We start from the raw sequence: 19,944 nt of genomic DNA on the forward strand, positions 1-19,944 counted from the left end.
GCTGCTGGCCCCTGGGTTCTGGCTGTGACGTCTCTCTGCTTGGCGACGGGGGCCCCAGACGGGCCCTCGGGAAACCCTGCCGCAGGGCAGCGGGGCAGGCGGGGGAGGGGACGGGCGGAGGGGTCCGACTCCTGTGACTGTGCCTCGGGGGAAGGGACACCACGCGGACCTCAGCCCAAGACCGTGGGACGCGGGCAGGTGAAACAGCGATGCAGCGACTCCCCTCCCTCGCCCCCTCCCCGCCCTCAGTGTTCTCTCCCTGTGTTCACTCTGGTTCCCACAGACGTACCTGCCCCAGCCCGCCATCTGCCCGGACTCCGTGTACAAGCTGATGCTGAGCTGCTGGAGGAGGGACACCAGGCACCGGCCCTCCTTCCAGGAGATCCACCTGCTGCTCCTCCAGCAGGGGGACGAGTGAGGCCCCGCGCCCGGCCCCCCGCCGCGCCCCGGCCGCCGGCGACACGCAGCACCCAGCCCCGCCCGCCGCGCCCCCGGACCCAGTGCGCCGAGGGCGGGGGCTCCCGCGGCTCTCTCTGTCCTCGGCTCCCGCCGCTGCACCCCCACTCTCCGCCCCGGCCCATATATACTTGTTTTTTACATTAAAGAACTAAAAAAGGAAAAAAAAAAGCCTAGGGCAGATAAAATCCAGTCAAGAAATCTTCACCGATGCACCGAAGTGCTGGATGAGAAAGGCTAGATGATTTAGATAATTTATAAAGGTTAAATATGCTTGTGTTTATACATGTGCAGATTCTACAATGTTTTTTCCACGTTGCCTTTAAAGAAATAGTTTCAGCGAGGAAAACTTGAAGAACACCCGCGTCTCTGGACACCCGCGGTCAGGCTTAGGGGAGAAAACACCCAGCGAGTGTGGAGACTGGGAAGAAGCGGTTCCCGTGACCAGCCCCGGACGGCCTCGGTTCGCCCTGCGTCCTCTGGGCTGGGCTCCCTCCGGGCCTCTCTCTCCTGCCAGCTCAGCTGACACCTGCTTGAGAACCGCCCCCCCGCCCCCCCCCGCTTCCCGGAACGGGTGCTGTGTCCTGTCACGGGAGGGGCTGGGGTGGTAGTGGGTGCACCCAGAAACACAGGACGGCGCGGGCGAGAGCGTTCGCTGCCCGCCGGCCGGCGTGAAGGGAACTGTCGTTGGCTGAACAAGAAGCGTACCTCATGCACGGAAGGATTCTGCAGTAGAGTGGACACAGGGGAGCAGGCCCGAGGAGGACAGGTGACAGGTGTGCTACTCCTTTCGGCAGAGGGTCCTCCTCTTCCTCTTGTTCAGACACTTCCGGGGTGTGTCTTAGGGAAAGTTTGCTTTTGGATCCGTAAGAACCGGCGTTTCGGCAGCTCCGTCCCAGGCCCTGTGGCTCCTCCTCTCCAAGGCAACCAACTGGCTGTTTGAAGGGGTGAATCCCCCGCGGCCCTCGCCGGCCGGGGTTCGAGTTCTCAGGCGTGCACGACAGGGAGCAGGTCGGCTGTGGGTGCTCCGAAGGGTTGGCCTGGGACCAGCAAGGGGCAGCTGCAGGGCGCGGATGCCCTCTGTGTGCGGGGAGCTCCCAGGGTGCACGGGCTGCCTCGGAGGCGGAGGCCTCTGTCCCTCAAGAGGCTCAGATCCAGGCCGAGGAGCTAGGGGGGACAGACAGACGGACGGAGGTTTTGGAGCCCAGAGAAGTGGAGGGAGATGGTGCTGGCTGGCCTTTTGCGCAGGTCAGGTGCAGCAGAGATGTCGCCCACGGCGACAGCTCAGTGGGCGGGTGCCTGGGAGATGCGGTGACTGGGAGAGAGGAAGGGGGAGGCCCTGTCTCCAGAATTCACGGGAACAGACACACATGGTCCCATCGGAGCCCGGTCAGACCTGGGGCCGAGCCACGCACCCTCAGATGCGGTGGCAAGCAGGGAAGGGAACCCCCAAGTCCCGCAGAAAAAGTGGCAGAGACACGTCCCAGGCTCAGAAACAGAACTTGACCTGGGGGCCGGCTTCCGCCACCTGGTCTCACTCAGCCCCCCATCCGCCCTCACCTGCTCCCGGCCTCGGCAGATGCAGAAGCCCCACCCCCTGGGGTCCCTTTGCGGGTCCCCTTCCTCCCCCGGAGACTGAGGTGACGGCTCAGACTCAGCATCAGGCCGGAGGGAGCCGTGTCCCCTTTTCTTCCATTGGGTGAGGCCCCCACCCTGGCCCAGGGTCGGGCCTTGCTCCGCCCAACTGTTGAGATGCTAATCTCTCCTGGAACCGCTCGCAGAGTAAGACGTGACCAGGCACCAGGAGCTCCCACACCGAGTCACCTGCAGCCCCCTGCAGGGCTGCAGCCCCGGACCCCGGACTCCGCAGGTGCCCAGGGAAGCGGTCCCCTCCCCCTTCCTCTGTCTAACATCCCCCACTTATTTTTTTTAAGCATTCAGGCTCAGCATCTCATGGTCCCGCAGGAAAACAGTCAGAGTTCAAGTGAGCGCAGTGTCTGGATCTTCCCGGGCTTGCGTCCGAGGGGCCGCCGTTGTCGGGCCGCTGGCCGGAGCGCGTTGTCACGGGCTGCCACCCTTTCTGGGGTGAGGGAGGGCCCACCTCTGTGCGGCCGACACGGGGTTTGCCGCGGCCTGGCCGTTCCCACGGAGGTCACAGCACAAACCCGAGAGGGCCAGCTGGCGCGTCGTGCGCGGCGAAGGCCTCGTGTGGAGAATTTAAAAGTCGCTGGGATGTACATTAGAGGAAGGAAACTAGAAATGAATTAGAAAAGGAGGCGGGAGGATGTGGAACGTTCTGTGTCGGACTGTGGTTCTGGGGCCAGGGTGATAGTGTCCGCAGGCTGGTCGGTGGGAGGAGAGCTCAGCCCGACCTGGCGCCCGCCCAGACTCTCCTGCCCAGAGTCGGCCTGGCCTGGGGAGGCCCCTGGGGAGACCCCCATGGAGGCACGTGGCTTCAGTGCAGGGGCAGGACGGCTCGCAGGTGCCCGAGGCTGGGACGGCGCACAGCGTGGGCCGGGGTGGCGGACGAGGAAGGAGCGCGCAAGTGGCCGAACGGGAGGCAGGTGGGCGGGAGGGCGGACCGTGCACAGGTGGGCTGTGGGAGCGCGGTCGGTCGAGAGTCACGCGGGAAGCGGAGCTGAGACAGGGCAGGGCAAGCAAGTGTGCTGGGACAAAGGGCAGCTGTGTTTGGGGGGAGGAGGTGCCAGACGATGGAGATCGCACTGGCGAGAAATGAGACGTCGGGGGTGGCGTAGGGAACCGAGGGGAGGAGGGAGCTTCGGGGGTTTGAGACAGAGAAAGTTCCTCGTGGGTGTGGGGCCCGGGAGCACCCAGCGGGGAGGGCGCTGCACTTCAGAGGAAGCGGGTGACGAGGGCCCCAGTGCCTGTGTCCTCCAGCTGAGACGGGAGCAGCCCTGCGCACCCCGGACGCGGTTTTCCCAGGGTGCCCTGCGTGCAGGCCTGGAAGCAGGCTTTGGCGGAGCTTGGCCAGGCTGGGGTCCCGGCCCTCGCGTGTGTGAATGGGGTCCCTGCTGAGCCCAGAAGGGCACGGGAACAGGGGGCGATGGGCCCCAGTGAGGCTGACTCGGTCTGGTGTGACGCCCCAGCAGGGGTGGGTGCCGGGCGCCGTGGGAGCTGCGTGAGGCTGTCACCCCACCCAGGCGCCCTGCAGGGAGCGGGGCTCAGCCATGTGTTTTGAGTGAAAGGAGATCAGAGGAGGAGAGAGTCCAAAAGAGGGAAGCAGAGGGAGATGTTCCAAGGAAATGCTCTGAGACAGAACAGTGACTGTTTTGCCCAAAAATAAAAAAAAAAAAAGAATGAAGAAAATTACAGTCAAGGCGCAGCTCGCTCCCCAGACAGGGCCAGTAAGCCTTGAATTTCCAGGCTTGCCATCTCAGTCCTTCAGCGAGGCCTCTGACCTCTGGCCTCTGGCCTCTGGCCTCTGGGCGTGCCTGTGGCAGCTCCCAGAATGTTTCTGGACGTTTCAGACCTGGTGTATGCTGGGAGAGCGTTCTGAACTAAAATGTAACGTTTCCGTAGAAACAGAGGGATGTCCGCTCCCCGTGGCGAGTGTCCTGGAGCTGATGGGGAAGGGGGCGGGAACCGTTCTCGGTGCCTGGATCTCGGGGGCCTCTGGGTGCCCTGCTGCGGGGGCTGCGTCGTTTGGGGGACGATGGCTCTTGTGTCCTTCTCCCAGAACTTGTTGTTTTGGGAGACTTTCGGACTCCCAAGAAGTTGCGAAAGCAGTGCAGCGTGGCCCACCCTAACGCCACTGCTCGCGTCTTACGTAACCACTGTGCGCTTCCAAAGCCGGAAAACCGACCTTGCTGCAACGCCAGCAACGAAGCTGAAGGAGCGTTCAGAGTTCGGCAGCTCTTCACACGCGCTTGTTCAGTTTCCGGGTGGGGTTAACCCCTGGTTAAGTAGCTGGTTCGTAGTGAGAGAGACGCCACCTGGACCCACTTGTCCTTCAAACCCCGAGAGAGAGTGTCACAAACCAGCCCGTTTCTTTATCAGCGAGCGCTGTCCAGCCCAGCCGGGGTCCACATTGGCCGTTTAGCACCTGGAACAGCCCAGAACAACCTGAAAGGACTCGGGGCAGGAAGACCTGCCCGCGGCTTGCTGGCTAGAGAACCAGGCGAGGAGGGAAGTCTGGGTGACGAGGGCTTGAAACTGTGGCAGAGAGGACTGGAGAGTGGCCAGTGATTGGTCAAGAAGTAGGTGGCACCAAGTGCCGGCCCCAGGGCCGCTTGTGGAAGGAACCGAGAACCGTGGTGTGGTCCTCTGATGTGGGATGGACCATTGTCAGAGTAGCGGAGAGGTTTCGTTTGCCTGGGTGTCTGTTCTGAAACGGAGCCCCAGCCGCAGTGGACCGAAGGGAAGGCAAACCCACGGCGACCTCGGGGTGCGGAGCTTCCGGCTCCGATGCTCCTGGCTGCCGGTGTCCTGACTGCTCCGTGTGTGGGTCACAAGGCTGCAACGTGGCCACCGCTGCCTGCTGTGCGGTCATTGCGTACGTGTTTGCGGGGGGCTGTTTTTGAATGAAAATATGGAAGCAGAAACCTGTCATACTGTGTGCTGGGGTGAGTTAGGGAGAGTTGCCCCGCTGTGGCGTACAGAGTCTGTGTTCAAACCGGGAAAGGGGGGAAGGGCCCAGGGCTCACCACCTGTCTGTTCCTGATGGGGAAGTCGACCTTTGAGGGCTTGAGACAGCCTTTCAAGGTCGTTCTGTACAGGACACCCCGTCCAGAGCGGGCACCACACGCTGGCCCCAAACTGGCCCACTGGAAACCAGCCTTATAGTTTCTCCCGCACACGCCTGGTCCACAACTCCCCAAACCTCCAAAGGGGCAGGAGGAGCCCAGAGGTCGCCCACGCTTCCCCGAAGGCACCGCCGCAGGTGGAGGGAAGGTCAGCAGAGACACCGGGGGAGCCCAGCGGGGTGAGGCGGTCGATTACGTCAAGGGAAACTTGGTTTCTGGAGGAGAGGCTTGGAACTGACACAAGGCAGGAGGGCTCCGGCAAACACCCCGAGTCTGCAGTCCCGGGGCTCACTTCACGCCCTTCTCCGTCTGCACGCCGGTGCCCACCCCCCGCCCCCCGCCGTCTGGTGACCGCTGGGAGCAGCACGACGCAGGTTTCACCAGCGGGGAGGGGCTGGGCCCGCTCTGCGGACTGTGGAGGGCCAGGTGTTGGGTCAAGGGGCAGAGAGCAAACCGACTCAATTTCTGCTTAAAACTATCCTAGTCATTCCAAAATAGATTATGTAAGAATTCTCTGTATTAGGAAAAAAAAGCCACGAGATACCAATTGTATATTTTCTTTTCTTTATTTATTCTCTGTAAGTCTGTCAGATGATACATTGTAAATAACAACGATTAAAGAAATACGCTACTAAGGAATGAGCGGCCCCTTTCTGTGCAGATGGCACGCGTCCTGGGCTGTGTCACCCCTCCCCCGTGGGCCTTGCATCTTCTGGGGGAGGCGACAGGGCACGGGGTGGAGTCCACATGTGTGCAGAGTGCTGCCCCTGTTCGTGGGGGGGGGGGCGCTCCGCAGGGAGGTCCGACCCAGGCCTCTCACCTGTCAGCCGACTTGGTTGGGAGAAAGGCAGCGGGGGCTCGGGAGACCCGGACCCACTAGAGACGGGGGCTCTCTGCTGCTGCACGAGCCCAGCTCTGGGGGATCCGGCCCCGGAGTAAGTGGGGAATCTTTGCGGCTGTCACGAAGGTGTCTGGTCTGACACTCAGAAATCCCTTCTGAATTCACACACGCTCTGCCCTGGCGTCCCGACCGCCCAGGCACGCACACGGCGGAAAAGGCTGCGAACCCCGGGAACGAGCCGGTCTCTGTAGCGGAGACAAGGACGAAACGCCCCAAACCACACGCTTCTCACCTGCGAGACCGCAGACTGCGCCTACGCAGGACGGTCGCTGTCCTGAACACTGTGAACACCTCCCCCCACCCCCCCGTGGTGCCCGGGACAGATCGGGGGGCACAGACAGTGCCCCGAGAACAGAGAACAGCCGGGGCGGGCCACAGGACGACCCCCTTCGTCCTGTGAAGTTCCGGGGCCCTTCGATTCCGTCGCAGGCCCAGGTGTGGGAAACTGGCATTGCTGCACGTTCGTAAAGTCAGTGTTCCAAAGACGGCGTTTTAGAGGCCCGGGAGCGGAAGTGGTTGTGAAGCGGCGCAGGTAAAGAGGAGGGGACAGTGCCCAAACCTCAGCTCCCGGGCCCGAACCTTCCCTGGGACACGTGGGGCTCCGCGGCAGAAGCCCCAATCCCAGCGGCCGGAGGCCAGGCCTGCGCGCCGCGAGCGGACCCCTGCCGCAGCCGCAGCCGCCACCTGGCGGGCGGGGCCGGCGCCCCCGCGTGGCGGAGGCGGGAAAGCGCAGATTGGCTGGGAGCTGGCCCCTCCCCTCAGCCTATCTCACCCCACCTGGGCAGTCGCAAAGAGCACGAGGTGTAACGCGATTGGTGGACGTGGCGGGGGCGTTGCAGGCGGTGTCACCGGCCCTTGATTGGGCGGCGGGCGGGGTACGGGGGCCGACCGGGATCTGATTGGAGGGCGTGCTTGAGTCATAGACCTGAGGGTATCGCCGGGTCCTGATTGGGCAACGCGCGTGGGAGGAGGGGCCGGCCGGGATCTGGGCTCTTCCTCCGAGAGCCCCGCGGGTCCTGCCGGCCGTCGGGCGTCAGTGTGCAGCGATGCCGAAGGTGGTGCTGGTCACCGGGGCGAGCAGGTAAGACTTGGTGCGCGGTCGCGGCGGCGGGTCTGGGGGCGGGCCCGCGGTGCCTGGTCCCGCTTTCCCTCCTGCCGCCTGGGCTCTCATCCAGCGAGGCAGGCCGGCGGGGCACCGCGTGGGTAACGCAGTTTCCGTGTCCGAACCCCAGCGGCGTCGGCCGAGCGCTCTGCCAGCGGCTGCTGCGGGAGGAAGACCAGCTGCACCTCTGCTTGGCATGCAGGAACCCCGGCCGCGCCGAGGCGCTCCGCGCCGAGCTGGTGGCCGCCCGGCCCTCCGCCCAGGTGAGCACCGTGCAGGTGGACGTCTCCGACCTGCGCTCGGTGCTGCGGGCCGCCGGGGAGCTCAGGCGCAGGTGGGCCTCTCGTTGACGGGCGTTCTCACCTGGGGTTGTGCAGCGTAGCCGCCGTCGGGAGGAGAAAGGGCAGGGAGCCCTGGAAAGGAACCCCAGGGCGAAAGAAGTGACGCTCAGGAGTCCGTTCCTCTTCCTCGCGATCATGCTAATTTAATGAAGCTTGATACAGGAGCGCACGGAGTGTAGCTCCTCTGACACCTGAGTGCATTTTCTACCTCTCCCCTCCTCGGATCGCTGGGTGAGTCAGGCAGGTGCTGACCGGACAGCTTCTGGCACAGAGACGGGAGTAGTGTGCCCAGGGCGGTCCCAGGGCTTTGCCCTGCTGTGCTGGTCCCCGAGCCCAGGTCTCCTCCCGGGTTCGTCAGGGAGGACACTGAGTTGTCACAAACGAGTAAGTTCGTGTCTAGTAAGATATTTAGTGATTTAGCCCCAGTTTACGGCGGTGAGGCCGTGGGGGAGAAGGAAGCACCCAAGTAACCAGTGGGTTGACCGACCGGCCACACGCCGTCCTGTACATGTGTGGCCTTGTGCTTAGTTAATTCTCCAAACAGCTGCCCTGGAGGTGGGCGGCGTCGTCCAGATTTGGGGAACGACGGTCGATACGGACTGGGGAACATGTGACTCCACATCATAGCCCCCCAGTCCCGTCGTTCGAAGGCACCGCCGGGGAGGGACAGCCCCGGGGCCGACGCGCCCGTCTGGTGTCCTGCCCGCAGGTTCCGCAGGCTCGACTACGTGTACCTGAACGCCGGGATCATGCCCAGCCCGCACCTTAACGTCAAGGCGCTAGTCTCCAGCCTCTTCTCAAGGTAGTTCCCACGGTCCAGGCACCCTGCCGGTGAGGAAGGTGCCTGCTTCTCACCTCCTTCTGCCCTGGGCACGTTACGCCGGGGGGCAGCGGGGCGCTGAGAAGAGTAGACCGAGGGCGGGGAAGCATCCGTCTCTCGTGGGGACAGTGGGCGGCCGGGTTCTGCGTTGTGCTGGGCCGGCGATGTCTGTGAGCAGAGCCCCTCAGGATCAGGCGGGGGCCACCGGACTCTGGCCCCCAGGACGGCGCCTTCCTGGCAGGTCCTCTGCCCGGCAGGGGGGAGGCACTGAGCACTGACCAAGCCCCCGGAGACCCTCAGTGCCGTGTGGCGGCTTCCAAGGTGTTGGACCCCAACCTGCCAAAGGAAGGCCGTCCTATCCCGTGACCTAGAGTGCGTGCTCACACACAGAGGTTCTTTGGGTTTAGTTCCCATTACACACTGCACACAGACACTCAGTCCCACGCTGGCCCTGACCTCCTCAGTGGGCCCACGGCACACACCGTATTCATAGTGTTCCTGCTCTGAGAGTGCCCAGTACGAACCCCAGGCGTCCGACCGACTCGGGGGGCGCAGCTGGCACTGGTTTGTGGGGGGAGGACTGTCCTTGGCGTAGCTGTTGTCCCCGGAGATGTTGGCCCGTAAGCTGATTGGCAAAGGGGTGGAGAGGGTTGGAGCAGGTTCTCAGAGGCCTGGGCTCCTACTGGCAGCGTGACCTGTGGTGCGTGAGTACTTCCGGGGGAAAGGAGGCATCCTTGCTCCGTATCTGACAGAGTCGCCCAGACTCGGGACTGGGGGGTGTGGGGCAGGGACGGCAGCGGGGAGCGGGGGTCTCCTCATGCCTCCAGTGGCGGGAGCTGAGAGTCACGGCATTTCTCCTGCCGTTTCAGGAACGTGATTCATGTGTTCTCCACGGCCGAGGGACTGCTGACCCAGGAGGACAGGGTCACGGCCGACGGGCTGCAGGAGGTCTTTGCCACCAACGTCTTCGGCCACTTTCTCCTGGTAAAGCCAGCGGGCCAACAGTTGGCACTGGGGGTGTAGCCCGTTGCTGGCGTTCGGTCTCTGGGTGTTGAAGTGGGACGGTTGCTCTGAAGCCCTGGTTCCCTGCTGCAGCCGGCCACGCTGTGCTGCTGCTTTTGAGTCGGCTCTGCAGAGGGGAGAGGAAGGAGAACGGACACACAGACGCTTTCAGAGACGAGGTGCAGGGTGCACAGACCGACCCCGCTGGTCTCAGGGCTGGGCGTGGCCTCAGGTGGGAGGGGAGCCGGCTGGCCTCTCCGAAGCCACCGTCGCAGCCAGCACTGATCCTCCCAACCCCTGACCTCCTGAGCGCAGCGCCTGCGCGCTGCTGTTCTGGGCACGGGTGGGAAGGGGAGCAGAGACGGGCACTGCGTCCGCTCGCTCCGTGCTCTCGGAGATCTCCACACGACACCGCCAGCATCTCAGCTGGGGCGAACACGAGGCTGCGTGGCCGTTCAGGCCCCTCCCCTTGGTTTCCCGGGAGGTCCCCTCCCCCGGTGGCTGACCTGCTGCACCCCGGGCGACACTCTAGTGGTTTCAGAGTAGCTACCTGTGCCCCCCGGGGGACGTGGGTGCAGTTTCTGTTCCTCTCTTCCCCACTCAGATCCGGGAGCTGGAGCCGCTCCTCAGCGCCGGCGACAGCCCGCGCCAGCTCATCTGGACGTCGTCCCGCAACGCCTGCAAGGCCAACTTCCGCCTGGAGGACGTGCAGCACCGCAGGGGCCGGGAGCCCTACAGCTCCTCCAAGTACGCGGTGGACCTGCTGAGCGTGGCCCTGAACCGGCACGGCAATGGGCAGGTGAGGCCCCGCCGGCGCTCGGCCCCCGCGGGCGCCTCTGGCGGGCGCAGTGCGGTCTCTCGGGCGGGGTCTCTGGGGGCAGGGTGGGACCCAAGGGGCTCTGGAGGTGGGTGTGCGCGACCGTCGCAGGGCGGGGAGGACAAGCCCCAGCCTGAGGCGTCTGGGGCTCACTCGTCTGCAAGGGCTGCAGTGTCCCCAGCGGAGGGACCGTGACAGCACCCGCCGCTGCGTTTCCGGGGCACGCGCCGTCCCTGGGTGTGCGGCACCTTCCCGTCAGGTGGGGTGGGCCCGAGGACGCTGAGGTTTGCAGGGGCTGTCCTGTACCCAGAGCTCACGGGACCGGTGGAGGGTGTGGCCCGGGCGGAGGTCCCTCCTGCCCTGAGAGTCCGGGCTTGCTCGGGCGTGTCCCTCGTCGGCCACCCTGTGCTGGACCCCCAGTGCTCAGTGCGCCCCCCATGCCCCAGGGCCTCTTCTCCAGCGTGGTGTGCCCGGGGACCATGCTGACCAACCTGACCTACGGGATCCTGCCACCCTTCGTGTGGACCCTGCTGATGCCCTTCATATGGCTGGTGAGTGCGCGCCCGCCGGCACCTCCTTCCGCCGTGCCTGCAGGCGGTTCCCTGCGGAACTGAACCCAGGTGTGGCAGAATCCCGTGTCACTGGAGGTCTGGAGTCACTTAGCAGGTACCCTCTGCCCCCCAGCTGAGCCCCCGGAGCCCCCACACCTGTCTCCTTCTCCATGCGGGACCATGGTCCCTGGGCCCCAAGGGTGCCAGGGCCGCGGATGTGGGAGACCTGGGTGCCCCGAGCGCGCCGTGGGGCCCCGTGAGTGGAAAGCCCCAGGTCAGGGCACGCATGGGTCTCGTGACTGTGGAGCCGTGTGGACCCGGCCGCTGCTCCGTGGTTCCCATGCCTTGTCGGACGGCGTACCTCCCGCCCCCCCGGACGCGTGCTCCCTCGTGGGGCCCAGAGGCCGTCCCTCGTCCCGCCCGGTGGGGACACGGACCGAAGGAAGTCGGCCTCTGTGTTTCTGGGGGTGGACTCGGGGTGACGGGGTTCAACGACACTTCGTTTTCAGACCTCCCTGTGTTCTGGTCCTTGGAAACGTCCGGTGAGGAGACATGCCGGTCGCTTTTGGGTCCACGCGGGAGGCGGGCTGTGGGGCCTTGTCCCGAGCCGCCGCACGGTGGGTGACTCCGTCTTCTCTCCCCCAGATGCGCTTCTTCACCAACGCCTTCACCCTGACGCCGCACAACGGAGCCGAGGCCCTGGTAGGTCGCCGGTCCGCGGCCCGTCCGGTTGCTCCAGAGGCAAATAGTCTGCCCCCGCCCCCCAGGGAGTGGCCTCTGCCCCCCGCCCCCCCCCCCCCAGGGAGCGGCCTTGGTCTCGGCAGAAGAGACCAGCTCTGTGCACAGTCAGGGGCCCACTCGGGCCAGGGAGTGGCTCTCTGCAGGGGTGGCGCTCACAGGGTGGTGCCCGCCGGGGGTCCCGCGGGGCAGGAGGGTGCGGGGCGGCCGGGCAGTCGGGGGGCTCCCCGGGGAGGGCGCACCTGTGGGGCGGGAGCAGAGGTGGCTGCGCCCAGGCCTGTCCACGTCAGGTCCAGCCACTCCTCCGTCCGGAAGCCGGGCTGGAGGACGGCGCTCCTTCCGGACTTTTCTGCTGGTTGGGGCCCTCGAGGACCTAGCGCCGCAGGGCGCACACGCAGTGGACTCCTCAGTCTCGGCCGAATTAAAACAAGCAGGGAAGCATCGACGAGGGAGGGTTTCTGACGAGGGAGGGTTTCTGACGAGGGACCCTGCCGGGCACCGCAGCCTCGGTGAACGGTGCCCAGAGAAGCTTGGTGCCCAGAGAGAGCGCTTTCAGGTTCACCTCAGTTGGTCCTCGATGTGTTTGCCAAGCCGTCGGGGGCGTCCGTGAGCAGCCCTTTCGGGAGGGATGTCACGACCCCCTGCGTGTCAGACAGAAAATCGAGCCCGAGGGTGTGGGGCGGAGAAGACAGACTCTCCCTTACGAGGAGCTCGAGTTTAGAGAAAAGACAGGGAGCGGGTGAGCCAGCGAGACGCCCAGCTGTTGGCGGCGAGTGGTCTCGGGGTGCTCGGAAGTGGGGGACAGTGGGCAGGGTGGGAGAGTGGGCAGGTTTGTTAGCACAGGCAGCCGGACCCCAGGGTCACGGCTGGAGAAAGGCACGTGGCCCTGCTGCGACGTCCTGGACGGTGGTGGGCGGGCGGCCGCCTCCTGCTCAGCCCACCTGGGGAAGGCTGGGGCGCGGGGGCGGTATGTGGGGGGGGAGTGCGGGGGCGGGGGGGGGTGGCGCGGGTGTGAGCACCGCACGCACGTGCGTTGCACCCTGCTCACGTCCCGCTTCTCTGGTTTCTGGCCGCGACCCCGTGGGCTCACCTTTTCCCGAGTAGCCTTTTACTGTCTGTGAAAAGCAGCGGCCGGGGGGGTTCTGCCTTGTCCGGAGCCAGGCGCCAGCCCGGAGCCCCCGCCAGCCCCGCCGGCCTCGGGCAGGACGGGAACCGCGGCTGCCTCCCCTCTCTCCGCGCAGGTGTGGCTCTTCCACCAGAAGCCCGAGTCCCTCAACCCTCTGACCAAGTACCTGAGCGCCACCACGGGCCTCGGGAGCAATTACGTAACGACCGAGAAGGTAAACCTGTTTTCCCCGCCGCCACGTGGCTGCTCCCCGCGCTCCTGCCCCGCCCGCGGCCTCCTGGCTCCCTCGCCAGGCCCTCGCCGTCCTCTTTCAGCTCCTTGGTTTCTCCCGTTCGCCCTTCAGGTCTCGGCTTGTGCCTGGGCCTCTGGGGCGCGCCAGGCGGGGCCAGGGCCTGCTGAGGGGTGTCGCCGGCTGCTCACTCTGGGCCGGCGCGCGTGTCCCTCCCGAGGGGGCCCCTCCCTGTCCGAACGTCAGCGCTGGGGGGCGGACTCTGCCCCCTTCCCCGCGCGGGGGCTGCGCACTGGACGAGAAGGAGAGGGCCTCGGAGCGGCGTCGGCCCCCTCCGAGTGCAGCCCGCCCAGGGCAGACCGCCGTGGGCCCGAGGGACGGGCGTCCTGCGGGCGTGGGGCCGGCTGCCAGTGTCAGACCCCCAGTCCCCCGAGCAGGACTCGAGCTCAGAGCGCCGGTAGGGAGGAGGAGACTCATTCCACAGACGGCGCTGTGTTCCCGTCGTGCGTGGGGTGTGTTTCAGCCGCCGATCCTCCCGCCCAGCTCCCTGTGGGAGGCGCTGTTATCACGTGAAGTGGGCCTGAGGCTCGTCCGGTCTCCGCTCGGGGCCGGGGCGGGCAGTGACCCTGCTGCCCGTCGGTGGGGTGGCCGGAGGCCCAGGGGAGTGGCGCCCTGTTGCCCACGGCACTGGCCCCTGAAGTCACCAGCGGCCCTGCAGGGTGCCCGGCGCCTGTTCCGTGGGGTGCGAGGCCCTCGACGGGGTTCCAGAGAGCTCGGGCGGCGAGTGGGTACGAGGGCCGTGCCGGGTCCTGCTCCCTCGGCCAGTGTGCACGGCCAGGTCCCCTGCAGACGCGCGCGCCCACCACGCAGACGCGCGCGCCCAGGGTGTGACCTCGGGTGACCGTTTGTCCTGGACTCTGTGACTGTCTTCTTCACGCTTTGCGTAAAATGCGGTGACACCCCGAGCCCTCCTCGGGGACGCTGGTAGCTCAGCGACCTTCGGGACCCTCGGTGTGTCCGAATGTCCTACTTGTCAGTCTCGGGGGAGTGGCCTGTTCACTTGGGGAGACGGTGCTGAGCTCTGCAAACGGAGGTGTTTCAGTAGCGTTTCGGGGGAGCTGCATGGGAGGTGGTGTTTCCGTCCTGGGCGAACGCAGGCCGGCCCTCCGTCCTGGGCGGGGGCAGGCGGGCTCCGAGGCAGCCTGGCGGGAGGAGGGAGAGGCCCCCCTTCCTCCCCGGGGCCCCCTGGGTGTCTGGGGACGATGCGCAGGTGGGTGCGGGGGTGGGTGCCGGGAGCTCACCGCAGTGGGACGTGAACAGAAACCCTTCGGACCGTCCTCCTCGGTCCTTTCTCCCGTCCGAGTCGGTTGGGGTCGTCCGTGACCGGGTCGTGGCGGCCAGGGGCTGGCAGACCTGGGCCTCCCCGTCCGGTGGGGGGTCTGTGGGCTTGGCGAGTGTGGTGGGGCCCCGAGAGCTGCCGTGTGTGTGTGCCCGGGTGTCGGGGTTGGAGGCCCCGGCCCTTCCCTGCCGCCGCTTCTCTGTCCTCCCCCACGGTGAGCGCCTCCCTCTCTGCCTGCAGCAACGTCCCCGCCCCGGCCCGTCCGGCCACCCTCGTCTCCGGTTCTCTTCCAGATGGACCTGGACGAGAACACGGCCGAGCAGCTGTACCGGCACCTGCTGGAGCTGGAGCGGCACGTCCGGGCCACCGTCCAGAGCGCGGACTAGCGGGGCGGCGGGCGGCCACGGGACATGCCCGCCTCCGTCCTCCCTGGCGTGGGGGCTGCTGTCTCGCGGGGCGGTGCGGTCTGGGGTGAGCGGGGGGCCTCCCGCCGTCTCCCTCCCCTCCGAGGCCCCGGGCGCCCCTGCGCTCTGGTGAAGAGCTTCCTCGGGTGACAGGTGGTGGCTGCGCTGGTACCTGGGACGGGATGGTGCCCCATCACAGTCTGCGGTGACCCCGCATTCACCTCCTCGTGGTGCGTATCCTGCCAGCCGGAGCCCACGCCAAGCTCTGGGACACGGCGTGGCCTCCAGTGGCTGAGACGCAGGCCGGCCGGTCCTCCTGCTGGCCTGTCCCCGCGGGAGGTTCACGGCCACTCTCAGTGTTTCCTGGGAGTGTCTCCTCAGGTTTTTCACCTTCTTCTTCCTGCTGCTGCCTTTAACGACCCCCCTGCTCAGGGCCCTGCCCCCCCAGGGGCTGGCGCTCGGGCCCAGGGGCTCAGGGACAGGCGTGTGTTTGGGCCACTCCGGGGCTTCCTCCCTGATCTGAAGAGCCTGTCACTGCTGACCTTGCAGCCGAGGTGGCCCGACCCCACGCCGTGCGCACTGGCTCGTTACTGACCAGCTGGCTTCCTCTTTCTGATCCTGGCCCGAGGGGATGTTTGTCACTGGTTTTCCAGAGACAGGAGGGGGTGGGGCGAGGGTGGGGAGAGAAAGGTCGATGGGTTGCTGACCGGGACTGAACCCGCAGCCTCTTGGCGCCCAAGGCAATGCTCCCCCCAGCGGAGCCGCCCGGCCGGCGGGGGCCTCACGCTCACGTTGCACTGGGCGTGAGCTCGCACGTGACCTGCTCACGTCGTCTCAGTGGAGTTTTCCACCGGTTGCTGCTTGCAGGCGGGCGGGTGGGGGCTGCCTGCTGGTGTCGGCCGAGGTCGGAGGTCGGCGCAGACTCCACCTTGGTGACAAGAAGAGAATCCTGAAACGCTTCAGGTGTTCTGACCCCAAATGTAACCCTTACCTGGGATAGAGTACAGCGAGTGAAGTTTTGGATGAGTCAATAAAAGTGAAAAATTATGCAGAAATAGAATTGCTTTGTATTTTGAAGTATGGATTTTTTTTTTTTTTGGTCACTAAAGGTATTTTCAACAAAGTTCAACGTTCTGCACGGGAACACGAGGGCTAGACGGGGGTGGGGGGTGAAGCGGGGGACCCGAGGGCGGGCAGGGCTGGGGAGCAGCGCCTGGCGGACGCCCACGCCCCAGTCTGTGCCGGGCGGAGCCCCTCCGCCCCCTCTGTCCCTGGTGCTGTGACACCTGTGAGTGAGGGGAGGCGGCGTCTCTGAGCACGGTGGCCCTGCGGCTTCTGCCCGCGGCCGGTACGTCGGACATGGCGGCCCAGACACTGCCGTCAGGGCACCGAGTGAGCGCCCGATTTTGCCGCGACACGTGACATGGGGTTGGACACGGAGAGGGTGAAAGACTGCAGGTGGACGGGCGGCAGGTCTGGGTGCCCCGGGTGCGTGAGGACGGGGCACGGTGTGCCAGGAGGGGCACAGACCACGGTGCACGCGCATGAGTTTTGTCCAGGGCGGAGGCCCGGGCAGCAGCCGCGCTCCCGCTGCTGTGGCGGCTCGCGCCCTGGTGCCCCACAGCTTGGCTGCAGGAGAGAGACCCTGGCGGAGTGGAGAGCTCGGCCTCGGGGGGTCCTGAGGGAGACGACAGGGTGTGAGGGGGAGGCCGGAAGGGGCCCGGCCGTGGCCACTGTCAGTGGGTTCATGCTCGTGGCCGGCGTGGCACCCTGGCCGGCCCCCCCCCCCCAGCCCCTGGTGCTTTGCTTCCTGGAAGGGAATGTTGGAGGGAGTGTGTTTCTTGTCCACGGTCCACGGTGAGGGGGCAGGTTGGGTGAGCGGGCTGGAGGTGGGGATCGGAAAACCGAAGTGAGGCCACGCGGAAGGGAAGGTGGCCGGCGCGGGCCAGGCCGAGTGCGGGTGCCCGTCCAGTCTTCGGGGAGTCCCTGTTCCGGCCCCGGCTGTGACCGGGAACGGGGCCTCCCCTGTGGCCAGCAGGTGGCACCACGGGTCTCAGCAACGGGGGGGTCGGCCTGCAGACTCCCATTTCTGTCGTCAGCAGCCAGCTTGGGCGGTGGCCTCGCCTGTTCTCAGAAGCCCCCCCCGCTGTTTCGTGCTGGCCTTGCGGACGCAGCGAGAGGGAGAGAACGGGGATCGAAAGGAGATGGGACAGGGGACAGGTCTCTCCGGTGACCCTGATGGGGTACTGGCCGGTCACAGAGGAGGTGATTGAGAGGACGCCCTGCCCGGCGGGGCCCCGGGGCCCCTGTGCCCGAATATCTCGGCGAGGCTGAGCTCCCGCTCGGACTCGGGGGGTGCCCGGAGCCGCAGGTAGCGGGCGTGGGCGGCCCTGGCAAACAGCTCCCGGAGGGAGGATGCCGAGGCCTCGCTGCTGGGGTCTCCCTCGCACCCCGTGGCCCTCGGGGACGTGGGCTCCCCAGCGCTGTGGTCCGGCTTCCGGGAGGCATCTCCTGAGCCGGCCTCCTCCCCGCGGACCCCTCCGCGGTCTCCCGCGGGGCTGGCCCCTGGGTCTGGGTGTGCGGGCTCCGTGGGGGTGGCTCGGCCTGCCGGGTCCCCTTCTGGGGCGTCCGAGGCTGCGCTGCTTGGGGACGGCGGCGACGGCTCTTGGCTTTCCACGGGGTCCTTGAGGCCGGTGGGACAGGGAGGGGGCTCCCGGCACCCATTTTTGTGGGTTCCCTGCGTCGGGCTGGCAGTCGCTGGTGCTCTGGGGACGGAGGCGGGAAGAAGGAAGGTCTCTGACAGCTGACAGAGGTGCCCGTAGTTTGAATTTTTAAGTCACTGGCCCACGGCCCCTTCCTGTGGTGTGAGCCAGAGGAGCAGTGGGGGGTGTGTGGCTGGGTGACCTGTGGGGGTGTGTCTGTGCTGGGGGAGGGGCAGCGTTTCCTCGGGGAGGGGACAGGGGGTGGGGCGGGGGCGTGCACACCGCCAAGGGCACCTCTCACCTGAGCCCCGAGGCCCGTGGGGCTCCTCCGCGCCTCCCTCCCCGCGCCGGGCGCAGGGCGGCGTCTGCTGGTCTCTGCTGGCATCCGCCCCCGGAGGAGGAGGGGCCCTTGCTCTTGAGGTCTGGTCGGGGCGAGCTGAGCGTTACAGGTCGAGTCGCGTCCCCCCCACACCTTGTCGTGCATTTGAGTCCTAACCCCCGGAGCTCAGAACGTGACCTTTCCTGGAGACGGGGCCTCCACAGAGGTGACCGAGTCAGGATGAGGTCACTCGGGTGTCCCCAAGGAGCGGGGGCTTCGGACAGAGACGCGTGCAGAGGGATGGCAGCGCGGGGACGCACCTTAGGGGCCGAAGACGGGGGGCCTGGACGGGCCTCCCCTCGCGGCCTCGGGAGAGCAGCCCGCCCACCCCTCGGTCTGGGTCCCTGCCCCCAGAACCGACCCCGCGAGTTCGGCGGGTTAAGCCCCGGCCCGTGGCACCTGGCTGTCCCGGCCCTAAACCTGAGAGGGAGGAGGAGGAGGAGGAGGAGCCGGGAGCCGGTTCTCTGGGCCGGCGTGCAGGTGGCCGCCGGGTCACGGCGTCCGGCAAAGCGGGGGACGAGACACCCGCAGACACCCGGCCGGGCCGGGCGGTGTTGCGGTGTTTGCCCAAAGCGTGTTAACCAGCGTTTGGGAATCCCGGGTCAGAGGCCTGAACAGGCTGGCCGAGGAGGTTTTGTTTGAAGGTTCTGTTTGCCGAGCACGAGCACGGTGTTTTCGAAACAAAGTAACCCCAGGGTGTGGGCCACAGGAGGGGAGGTGGGGGCGGTGCGCCGAGAGTGCGCGCTCCTCCCTCGCTCAGCCGGCCCGAGGCCGCCTGACCCGGGCACGCTTGGGCCACGGGTGCTGGGGGTCTGACTTCACGCCCGTCCCCGCGGCCACTTCACGCTGGCCGTCGCCCAGTGAGTGGCAGCTGACCGGGCATAAAAAAAGAGGTGGGGCCCACTCACCCCAGTGCAGCGAAAGGGAAGCAAGACCACAGGCGACGAGGGGTCTAGCGAGAGGGGCCAGCGGGCAGACTGGGGGACCGGGGTGTGGCCGCTGCAGCAGGGGCAGCGGGGGGCAGGGGGGGGGCAGGGTCCCCGGGCCCCGGGCGCTCACTCCGCTGCAGCCGCTCCCGCTCCCCGCGCAGCTGCCTCTGCTCCCAGCTCAGCAGCCTCAGGTGGGACCGGCAGGCGCGCTCCAGCCTCTGCAGGTGCTGGCGCAGCCTGGCCTCGGCCTGCCGGGCGTGCGTCCGCTCCGAATCCAGGCGCCTGCGCAGCCGTCCCCAGGCCTCGCGCCCCTCCATCCCCTGCGCGGCCTGCGGACGGCGGGCCGGGTGCTCCCGGGCACCACGGCGGCCCCGGCTTTCCTCCGGCGTCCGGGTGTGAATTCTGTGTGTTTCTGACTCCTCGCCGACCTGGGGGGACCCTGCTCTGCAGAGAAACGCGTTCCTGGGGGACCGGGGAGGGTGGAGGGTAAGCCGCTCCCCAGCCCCTCGGTCTCCAGCGAGTCAGTGACAGGAGGCAGGCGGGCCCCCCAGCCCCAGCCCCAGCCCCAGTCCCGTGCCGGCTCTTCCGAGGACAGGGTCCCGGTCGGGGACCGGGCGGAGAGCCGGCCCTCGAGGAGTCTGCAGGTCGGTGACCGGAGTCAGTCGGACAGTCCATCTTCCAGAAAGTGTGAAGGGTCACGGAGAGCACGGACCCCGAGGACGGGGCGTCTGGGGGCTCTGGGGGCCCCTCTGGGACCGGACACGGCTCCTGGGCCCGAGCTCGGCTGTTTGCCCGGAACTGCCGCCCTCCCCGCCCCGAGGACCGAGGACCCAGCCCAGGGCGACTCCTCTCCCCACCGAGCTCCGTGCACCAACAGGCAGGGACGCCTCCCCCGCCCTGGGCCCCTCGCGGTACCGTGAGCCCTGTGCTGGGGGGTGGGTGGGGGGGGGAGAGTTTCTGTTACAGCAGCAGCTTAGCAGTCTGAGCCTGGACAGGACAGGGGAGCAGTGCTTACCTGCAAGCCCGGTGCTTGCCACGGGGAGGCCTCGGGGCCTTCCGGGGTCTGGGTGAAGGAGCCCCGTTTCCTCTGGCCCGCCCGCCCGCCCGCCCGCCCGCCCGCCCGGGGCTGGGCCTGGGGGTCCGCCCGCCCAGGGCTGGGGCTGGGGCTGGGGCTGGGCTGCCCGAGGGGCCGTGGAGTGTGGGCTGCAAGGGAAAGAGCTCCACACCCCTCCCCCGCTCAGGAATGCCGGCTCCCCGGGCAGGCCCGTCCCAGCCCTGAGTGGCTCTCGGTGGCTCTGCTGCCAGTGCCTGCCCTCCCCTGGCCACCCCCCCACACCGTGTCCAT

At 66.9% G+C, this 19,944-nt stretch overlaps 3 protein-coding genes across 4 annotated transcripts in view; 2 read left to right on the forward strand and 1 right to left on the reverse strand.

Moving 5' to 3' along the window:
• DDR2 (discoidin domain receptor tyrosine kinase 2) overlaps nucleotides 1–5,858 on the forward strand; it is a 53,345-nt gene extending 47,487 nt beyond the window's left edge. For both annotated transcript variants that reach the window (XM_045838411.1, XM_045838412.1), the window contains exon 17: nucleotides 284–5,858. In XM_045838411.1, the coding sequence (XP_045694367.1) occupies nucleotides 284–418 (135 nt within the window). In that variant the 3' untranslated portion in view covers nucleotides 419–5,858. The remainder of the gene's footprint in view (nucleotides 1–283) is intronic.
• A 1,229-nt stretch (nucleotides 5,859–7,087) lies between these two features.
• HSD17B7 (hydroxysteroid 17-beta dehydrogenase 7) lies at nucleotides 7,088–15,649 on the forward strand. Its single transcript, XM_045838781.1, has 9 exons — nucleotides 7,088–7,201; nucleotides 7,353–7,556; nucleotides 8,273–8,365; nucleotides 9,253–9,367; nucleotides 9,990–10,184; nucleotides 10,649–10,753; nucleotides 11,399–11,455; nucleotides 12,733–12,831; nucleotides 14,479–15,649. The coding sequence occupies exons 1-9, from the start codon at nucleotides 7,167–7,169 to the stop codon at nucleotides 14,569–14,571; spliced, it is 996 nt and encodes a 331-aa protein (XP_045694737.1). The 5' UTR covers nucleotides 7,088–7,166; the 3' UTR covers nucleotides 14,572–15,649.
• A 1,105-nt stretch (nucleotides 15,650–16,754) lies between these two features.
• On the reverse strand, nucleotides 16,755–19,673 carry CCDC190 (coiled-coil domain containing 190). Its single transcript, XM_045838738.1, has 4 exons — nucleotides 19,615–19,673; nucleotides 18,730–19,043; nucleotides 17,593–17,713; nucleotides 16,755–17,354 (listed from the first exon to the last, which is right to left on the reverse strand). The coding sequence occupies exons 2-4, from the start codon at nucleotides 18,914–18,916 to the stop codon at nucleotides 16,844–16,846; spliced, it is 819 nt and encodes a 272-aa protein (XP_045694694.1). The 5' UTR covers nucleotides 18,917–19,043; nucleotides 19,615–19,673; the 3' UTR covers nucleotides 16,755–16,843.
• Nucleotides 19,674–19,944: the final 271 nt, after the last annotated feature.

The sequence above is a fragment of the Phyllostomus hastatus genome, unplaced genomic scaffold (assembly GCF_019186645.2).
Source record: "Phyllostomus hastatus isolate PE091 unplaced genomic scaffold, TTU_PhHast_1.1 phas_contig_283, whole genome shotgun sequence".
NCBI classification, from domain to species: Eukaryota; Metazoa; Chordata; class Mammalia; order Chiroptera; family Phyllostomidae; genus Phyllostomus; species Phyllostomus hastatus.

Bases quoted from the DNA above. Each gene is read 5' to 3' on its own strand.
- HSD17B7 (XM_045838781.1), top strand. From the start codon at position 7,167: ATGCCGAAGGTGGTGCTGGTCACCGGGGCGAGCAG. The intron at 7,557-8,272 runs GTGGGCCTCTCG...TCCTGCCCGCAG, and splicing joins GCCGGGGAGCTCAGGCGCAG to GTTCCGCAGGCTCGACTACG. The intron at 9,368-9,989 runs GTAAAGCCAGCG...TTCCCCACTCAG, and splicing joins TCTTCGGCCACTTTCTCCTG to ATCCGGGAGCTGGAGCCGCT.
- CCDC190 (XM_045838738.1), bottom strand. From the start codon at position 18,916: ATGGAGGGGCGCGAGGCCTGGGGACGGCTGCGCAGGCGCCTGGATTCG. The intron at 17,714-18,729 runs GTGAGCGCCCGG...CGCCCCGACCAG, and splicing joins GCGGGAGCGGCTGCAGCGGA to ACCTCAAGAGCAAGGGCCCC. The intron at 17,355-17,592 runs GTGAGAGGTGCC...CTCCGTCCCCAG, and splicing joins CCACGGGCCTCGGGGCTCAG to AGCACCAGCGACTGCCAGCC.